Source organism: Dreissena polymorpha, chromosome 1, assembly GCF_020536995.1.
Source record: "Dreissena polymorpha isolate Duluth1 chromosome 1, UMN_Dpol_1.0, whole genome shotgun sequence".
NCBI lineage: Eukaryota > Metazoa > Mollusca > Bivalvia > Myida > Dreissenidae > Dreissena > Dreissena polymorpha.
In genome coordinates, this window is record NC_068355.1 from 159343129 (window position 1) to 159352248 (window position 9120).

The 9120-nt window shown below is 35.1% G+C and overlaps 1 protein-coding gene across 2 annotated transcripts in view; it reads right to left on the bottom strand.

Annotated features, from left to right (window-relative positions):
* Window positions 1–1868: 1868 nt before the first annotated feature.
* The window catches only part of LOC127858131 (uncharacterized), a 13421-nt gene continuing 6169 nt past the window's right edge, over window positions 1869–9120 (bottom strand). Inside the window, exons 1-8 of one of the 2 annotated variants that reach the window (XM_052395048.1) lie at window positions 8601–9104; window positions 6412–6640; window positions 5922–6196; window positions 5591–5737; window positions 4968–5299; window positions 3556–4794; window positions 3065–3299; window positions 1869–2736 (exon numbers count right to left, since the gene is read on the bottom strand). In XM_052395048.1, the coding sequence (XP_052251008.1) occupies window positions 2260–2736; window positions 3065–3299; window positions 3556–4794; window positions 4968–5299; window positions 5591–5737; window positions 5922–6196; window positions 6412–6640; window positions 8601–8774 (3108 nt within the window). In that variant the 5' untranslated portion in view covers window positions 8775–9104 and the 3' untranslated portion in view covers window positions 1869–2259. Of the gene's footprint in view, window positions 2737–3064; window positions 3300–3555; window positions 4795–4967; window positions 5300–5590; window positions 5738–5921; window positions 6197–6411; window positions 6641–8600; window positions 9105–9120 lie in introns of those variants that run through there. The other variant, XM_052395037.1, reaches the window with a different exon arrangement.

Here is a 9120-nt window from a genome sequence, read left to right on the forward strand (position 1 = left end):
ATAAATTATCGACTATAAAAAGTGTTTATGGTCGCTTTAAGTAGATCAAAGAAAGCACCCTTGTTATTATCTCAAAACTAAAAAACAAAACAAATTTAATAATAAGTACTTTGTCTCGGTAAACGATTGGATAATTATATTGCTTAATACTGAAATGTGCATTTGGTACATTTCATTGCGCGGTCCGCTGATGTCTCTTTAAGTTAGGCCGAGGTTTTAGTCAAATTACAGATTTCAAAATCATATATTTAAAATACAATGTAAAACAATAATGCTTTTTTCAGCGTTGATTTTTGACACATGTACATGAATATTTTACAGAACTATAGCAGGATTAAGATTATGTGGGCTTATCATCAATAGAAATTGAACTATTTCAAACAAATATTAACATTTGATACAAATACAAACTTACAATAAGTTCATTTTCAGCATATCAACATACGAAATACATTTAATGTAGATATAAAAACCGATAATAACATGTATTAATACAATTCCATTCTTATGGCCCATTTAATTTACATATGTAAAATTAAAAAAAAAGTTAAACAGGAGCCAACATAAGTATAACTTAATTTAAAAAAACAACAGATTATCACATGCTATACCTTGTTTCCCATGTAATCCAACCATTACATATTTTTTTATATTACACATGTATAAAACAACATTTTTAAGCGTTTTCATTGGCTTAGTTTTCGTTTATTGACCATTCGCATTTTGTTATTTTGCTGAAATGACGTTGCAACGTCAAATGACGTCACGAAATGTAAACAACATTCGGGATTTATCATTTTGTTTGCGTAAATATTTATAAGATTTGCTCATTTAAAAGCATGTGATAAAAAAAGATCTGACACTCGTAAAATCATACCATATTTTATTAAACTCGTCCAGGAAATTCGTTAGTAAGCTCGCCAAAGGCTCGCTAACTAACAAAATTCCTGAACTCGTTTAATAAAATATGGTATGATATGACAACTCGCGCCAGATCCTATATTTACTAACGTCATTGAGTAGCATATACTTATAGTTACTACAAGAGAGATTAATCTGTGCATACTGGTATTCACAAATGACGTTTCATCTTAAAAGTACAACAAACAATCGCATCATAAATAAAACAAATTGCGAGTTACATATGATTGCAATTGTCAAATAATGATGAGAAATTGAGTGAAATATTTGGGTTTTCTTTATGTACGAAATATTGACAAGTATATCAAAAAGATTAAATATTTGGATCTGGTGTATGTTTAACAACAAAGGGGTTACGATGCTGTTAACACAAGCCTTGGGCTGTATTTGCGTTTTTATTTCTGATTGGCTGAATTACAACCTGGAGAAGTCACTATTCAAGTATGCACCCGCTAATCAGCATTGTGATACCAATAAATAATGCAAATACAGCCCAAGGCTTGTGTTAACAGCATCGTAACCCCTTTGTTGTTAAACATACACCAGATCCAAATATTTAATCTTTTTGATATACTTGTCAATATTTCGTACATAAAGAAAACCCAAATATTTCACTCAATTTCTCATCATTATTTGACATCGTAACCCCTTTGTTGTTAAACATACACCAGATCCAAATATTTAATCTTTTTGATATACTTGTCAATATTTCGTACATAAAGAAAACCCAAATATTTCACTCAATTTCTCATCATTATTTGACACAATAAGCGTTTAAGTTTGACATAGGACGTTATGCACATCCTTGTTTATACATATATAATATATTAATTATGCGGCTCGCTTTGGGAAAACTGGACTAAACACATTTCCGTAAAGCGCAGTCCCAGATTATCCTTCGCAGACACTTTTCGCTAAGCCTGGATTTTCGTTAACAAGAGACTTACTTTAAAAGTAAAATATATTTTAACGAAATGCACAAGCTTATCTGTGACGCCTCTTCAAGCGCATGCATAGAGCCCGGTTTTCACAGATCGTGGCTCTTGTTATACATATTAGTGCGTAGTAAATTAACAAAACTCCTAACGGAATAGTCATTGCAAAACAGAAATTGAGGAAACCATAACGGAATATTCTACATCTGGCTCATACATGTAGTTTATCATTAAGCACCACATGTTGTAGACATAAAAATACATTGTTTTCATAAACAAACCAACAGCGTGAACGTATCTGGATAACAAGACTTTGCGTATTATTTCTTTGCGCATATGATAAGTAAGATATATTCTGGCACCTTCAGTTAAAAATCGAGTTTTTTTTTTTTGGCTGAAATCTTCAATGCATATTTCTGCCAGAGAATTTTCTCGGTGGGCGCCAGCTAGTTTCTCTGACTGACCGTCTGAAAGCTTTCGACAGATCGTCACCGATTACCTGAAGTTGGTTCAGTACAGTGTTGATCGTTGACCTTTCGCTATTCAACTTCTTCACACAAATCTGGACGAGGCGAACAACTGTACCGGGGAGTCCCCCGCTATCCTGGTCCAAACGCAACATGGCCTCAGGGTTAAGGTCTTGAACAAAATCACGAATTCTGTAAGACCTTTGAACATCGAACGCCTGTCGATCGTACATCAGTTCATACATCAACAGTCCGAACCCATACACGTCTCCAGATGTGATGTACAATTCATCGTTCAAGACCTCATGAGGCAGGTACACGAAGTTTCCCACCTTTGCTTCACCGTCAATGGGGAACGATGCCTTTCTTGGTACACACGCCCCTGTAAGCTTTACGTCTCCTTTCTCTGTGACCTAGTGAACAGAATCAACTTGTATATAAAACGAACTATTGGCATCAAGTTGTAAAAACATAAGCAAATGTGTTTATTCAACAATGGGAAAGATCGTTTTATTATGAAATATAGGAATAATCAAAAGTTTTATCAAGAAAGTCTCGCTTACATCCTTTAGATTTGTTTTGAAGTCAAGTGGTCAAATTACTATGTAATAAAGGACAAAAACAATACACTACAACAACAAAACATTAAAACAGTCAAAACAATTATTGAAGAATAAAAGGTTTAAATAACAAATGTTGCCTATAGCAACTGAATATATGATGTAAATTTATTAACATTACTGTTATGGTATGTTGCGAAATCTCCATGTGTACAAGCCCCATTGAATGGAGGTTTAACAGTCCGTTGGCTGTTTCGAGCAAAACTTTGTGGACATAATCGTCCGGTTTGTCGTAATTGTTCAGAAACTTCGACAGTGACACCAGTCTTTGATCAAATATATACGCAGGAATTATTGCATCGGTATGGTGTATTCCCAAGAACTCGGCCAGATGGGAGTCTGTACTCAAGAGGGATCTGTAATTAGACACAAAATATGGCATGTTTATTATAAATTCCAAATGTATTCAATTTGTATGTATAAAAACAATATGTTTATCTACGGGCTTTTAAATTATTCCTTTAAACATTTAATTAGATGTTTATTATAATGATATTTATCTAATTTATCACGCCCAACAATCCCATAATCCGATACTTGTTCCTTGTTTGTTTGTTAATATTTTTATTTGCAATTATTTACTCTGCATTAAAAAACATATAGAATATGTACCTCAGTTTTGCGACTTCGCGTTGGTTGCAACTCATTCCGGACGCTGTCGTGTACAATTTTATCGTTATCGGCTTCTCCGTCCCATCTCTCTGAAAAATCCCAGCGTGCAAATAGGTCCACAGACCGTGGGGAGCATCTCTTGCGATAGGCCCTTCGATACTTTGTTCATCGTCCTTTATCATGGAGAATGAGCGGAATGTTTTATGGAGACTCTGACCGTCTCCAAGTTGGCCAGTTATGATGCGGATTTCACTAAGTTTGAAATCATTCACAAAAACATAACCTTCTCCGTAATGTTTGAGTACAGTTTTCAGCCCTTCAATTTCTTCTAGCATTTTCTCATACATATACGCATCTCGCCTGTGATCCACGGCGAGTTCTTCGAGTTTATCCAATAGCCCTACGTTTGCTTTTATAATTGTTGGTATCTTTTCTTCAAGAAGATCAATCAGGTCGGAAGGCCTTTGCATGAGAACTTCCAGCAAAATGTCTAATGGACCCTTACCGCTTTGTTTCTTATTTTTCAACAACTGTGACAGCAACTTTTCTGATCGCCTTCCCGCCCATTGCACCGGATCTTTTTCGAATCTCATTGTCTCCTTCTTCCTACCAAACGCAAAGATTGGTTTAATTCTATGAGCTAATTTCACAGGTAATTTGTCAGGTATTTCAATCAGGCTTGGTTTCAAACTGATGCGTTTAAGTGACATTCGTCGGGTGTCGCTATCCGAGGAATCCGTTGACTGTTTGGTAGTATTCAGCGAATTCTCCGATGACGTAATCTCAGCTTGTAAAACACCAAGTTTTGTCTCGATGCATGCTACTATTTCCGCTTCAATCGTATCAATGGTGTTGTTTTCAAAACTCCAGTCTTCAAGTTCTGTATATACCCTGTCGTAAAAGGCTGTGTCTACGCGTTGTTTGATCCATAACCAGTGACTTGCGTGACGAATTTCGGACGTCACCTGTGGTATTTCGCCGTCTTTCCACGACGATGTAAGGCGCATTTTTGTCATCGGTTGTTGCAAATGTCTGTGAAGCTCCTGCGATATCTTCTTAGTTTGAACCACAACTTCCGCTCGCAACTCCTTAATGACGGCATCAGTATCAGTCTGTAGTTTCTCCAATCTATGCCTGTGTCTACGAGATCGTTCTGTGTTTGCTCGTTGTGACAGAGCCAGTCGTGTTGTCGCTGATTTCATGACATGGCTAACTCGTTGAAGAACATGCTCAATCCATCTGTATTAGATACAAACATTAGCAACTGTAATCCTTACAAAGACGATCCTGCTGATATAATACGGTATTGTATATTAAACGCACGAATATAACTAACACACTTCATTTTAGATATTCAGTTAATGTATGAATGAGTTTCCAGACGCAATAAATACACACACAATAGAACTTACTTGTAATAAATCCTGAGGCGGCGTTCTGTAACATACGAATACAGCCTGCTGAGAGAGTCGAGGAGAGTCCGGAAGTTATCGCTGATGTAATCAGGGTGAGCTGTTACATCGCGTTTTGCATTATGTGCGGAAAAGAACACGATTTTCGAGTCGTCGAACTGCGGGTAACAGCTCTTCAGTTTAGATGTTATATGGTCCTTGACTGTTTCTTTTGCCGATTCCTCAACGGCATCGAATCTGTTGGCTACAAACAGGGCGGCTTTGGGGTCAAACGGAAGTGCTTTGTCGTTCTTCTTTTGCTCTTGCATAACAAGTTTTAGTAATTGAAGTAGCTGAAATGATATTCCCCCTTTTTTAATTTTCAATTGCCCATATATGGTTACATTTGTGTGTTCAGTAAGTATTATTCATTGATATCACTAACACAAAACTGTCAAATTGATAATTGTTTTTTTTAAATTTTCATAAAGTAATGTATACAATTTTATAGATTTAAAACAAGTTTTACAGACCGCAAACATCATTTCAAAACAACAGTAAAACTTCTATAAATGTATGTGTTTATGAAATTCCGTTCTATTTCATAACTGTTTTATTACTATATTAAATAAACGGATGCATACCCTGTCTTCCTGAACACCACCGGCATTGTCGGAGAATATTACGTAGATGAAGCCGAGTATGTCATTCTCGGCTATGTACTCCATTAAATAGTCTTCCAAAAAGTCGTTCTCGCCAATACCCGGTGAATCCGTAAGAACAAGGCCACCCTGCATAAGTTGTTTGGTTGCATTTTTATTATACGACACACAATTTATACATGTGAACAACATTTAAAACAAAAATAGGAACAATACCATATCACACAGCTAGCTCAAAAATAAGAAAACGTCTTAAATATGTATAACACTATTAAGGTTCATTATGCTTGAACATAAATGACATGTGTATTACCTTAAGGATATCTAATGGCAAATAGACTCGTGCTTCCTTCACTCCGTGATCTATCTCCCTCTCTTTCCCACGAGGAAATGCGATATTGTGAAACGTATCGAGGCTTTCCGTCTCAAAAATGGGCTTGCTTTGGTCCTTGTAGATGACCTTGAACAGTTGCCTCGGGCCGTACCGTACAGAGGTGATAAGGGAGGTGCACGACAGCGCGCTAACTTTGAGAATATCCATCCCAAACAGCAGGTTCAAGAAACTTGTTTTACCTGCATTTGTTTCACCTTAGGAATACATGATACATCGTTAAGAAATATATTGATAGGCATCGATATTCGATTCAAATTCTATTCAATAGTACCACAACGTTACAGCTTACAAAATTGTGCAATACTTTTGGTAAACAAATTGTAAACATAGACATAAAAAATCTTTATTTACAAACAATACCAGTGATAACGAGTATGGTTTTAAGTTTTAACATTTAAAAAGTTGATACCTGCTACCAGCAGGACCGCCTCGTCTTTTCCCAACTCGCGAATGCGCTTGTTGCAGTCTTCCAGAATGTTATCCGTTGTTCCGTCGCTGGAGAGAAAGTCGTTCACGAACTTTTGATTGTGGGACTCATCGGAGGGCTGAACTATCTGCAGCAGTTTCTGGAACATCTCGATCAATTGTTGTCGCTTAGTTTTGTCTTCTTTGCCATCGCGAGCCATGGACTCGCTGATCTATCAAGGGTGAGTTGAATCGGTATTATTTTGAATGTTGGTAGAAACATTTTTTTCTGTTAAAATTATGTGAAATGGATTATAAGTCTGCATTATTAAGCAACGCTAAAAAATAACAACATGCAGTTGCCAATATAAGTAATGGTTTCACATTTCCATTTTAAATGATAAACAAGAAATCGTTTAATGCTAAAGTAAGATATAGTTTCGTTCGCATATTTAGAAATATTGTGAGCGTTTAGGTTTTCATGAGTGCATTTTTAATTTTAATTTCTGTCAACACTGCATATTTCTCTTAACGGAATCGAATTTCATAAAAATTAAAGCTTTGAAAGCATTTATCCAACATGGTTTCATTGAGTAGCCCACATTAAATTGCCAGCCTCGTTTATCAAGAGAGGCAAAGCTCATTATGGGAAGGTAAAAAAGGTATTTTTAATAAAAAGTAAAACAGAAATATTTATTTTAACTTCCTTTTGTGCTTACACATATTCATTACGCAAAACTGCAACTGCTTTAATAAAATATAATCAATCATTTGTTTGAACGATTTTATGGTCATTCCTTATTAAACAACACACAATACCAACTAAATATTTAAATTAAATTCGTCACTGACTGAGATTTAAACATATATAAATACAATTAATGCAATAACATAAAACTTGTATGTATGCTTCAGACAACTCATTTACACGTGCTTCTATTTGCAATATCAATATAAGCCACATCAGAACACGTTCTAACAGACAAGTGGGTAGTTTAAAATAGGTTCTCCATACATTTCAACGGATATTGGGTTATTTAGTAACACATTTGGATGTCTTGTTTAATCTTCATTAAAAGATCACGAAATAAAGGAAATTGTTCCACAAATGCTTTTCCTAGAACATGCCTATTTATTTTGGCATTTTGTACGGCAACCAACGTTTTGTCGTTTCGATGAAGGTTGCTTTTAACGAAGAACTCTAAATTATTGCTTAAACTCAAACAGGCGATAATCCGTCAATTCTTATGTATACACATATCATGCCGGTTTCGCGTTTATTGTTAACAACCAGTCAAATTACCGATATGTACGTTTCTGTTAGCATGTCGTCCGAATACATGTATAACCAACTTCTAATTTGAACCGATCGTTTAAGTGGAGTTCATTTACAGTCGTTGTTTATTATGGAATGAATTTGTTTTGTTATTTTTTTTAATAAGTCAACATGTTTGAGTATATTAAACAACTTTCAACATGAACACAACAATATATGACATAATCTTATAATATACACCTATGTGTATGCTTGTATTTTTATTCAATACTAGTACGTGTTTAGAATCGTTCAGAAAAATTATTTCCGATTCCGACAGTACCTTTTGTAAGAAAAGAAAGAGCGTGATAAATTAGAAACGTGTTAAACAAAATCACTTCAATTTTATGAACATTTATATAATTGCGAGTTAAAAGTGATATTATGGGCATCTAACAGTTTATAGGTGTCTATCGCAACCGTTGTATATTTTTGGTGTTTTCACTTCATATACACTTATATTTGTTAATGCAGCATCAACATACTAAAACAATATCCCGGAAAGAGAAAAATAATGCATTTGAATATCAACCGTACTTTCGTTTGACAACTGGTCATGCATATACGATGTGAACCTAAATTTAGTTTTAGTGAAGATTCCTTCATACGACACAAAGACACAATTTTGTTTTAAGGATCATTTCGCCTTACGGGACTGGGTGGGTCACGTAAGATATCGAATATAAGAATATAAAATATATTTTTATAAACAACCGGTAGCAAGATGATTTGCAGATAATTGATAAGTAACCACATTTTAACTAACTCTTTTGACCTGTTAATTCTTTTCAGCTCAATTCAACAGTAAAAATGTCTATAATATCACTTTAAGTTTATAATAGAAAAAGGAGATTATCCATAGTACAACAGCTACATACCATTTTCCTGTAACTGCCATGTTTTCTGGCAAGGTAATGCATTTTGAGACGTTTAACAATGTCTTCTAATGTGTCAAGTCCCACTGTGGGGATATCATACGTCTCACATATCTCAAACGCCGTCCCTATATCATCAAGCGCATCTATATCTTCTACTGTCAATATATGTTCCATTGTCTTTTTTTTAGATTTCCGATATTGTTTATATATTTAGAACTCTTTAATCTTTGCAGAGATCACTTTCATTCAGAGGTATTCCCCTGTTCTGATTGTGTTCTGTTCTTATTCCAGAAATTTTAAAGTAAATACAGACATACTTTTCAGCATTTCAAAGGCATGTGTTAATCATAAACACGTCGCATCGTAGTACCGGAAACGAGACTGGAAAGTCCAAACTCTTATCTACATAAGAAGCATTTTTATTTTAAAATCAAAACACCAAAGTAGCTTCACATGTTAGTTTATCACGCATTTGTGTGAGCGACATGTTATTAACTATGCTTGGTTGGCACGTGTTACA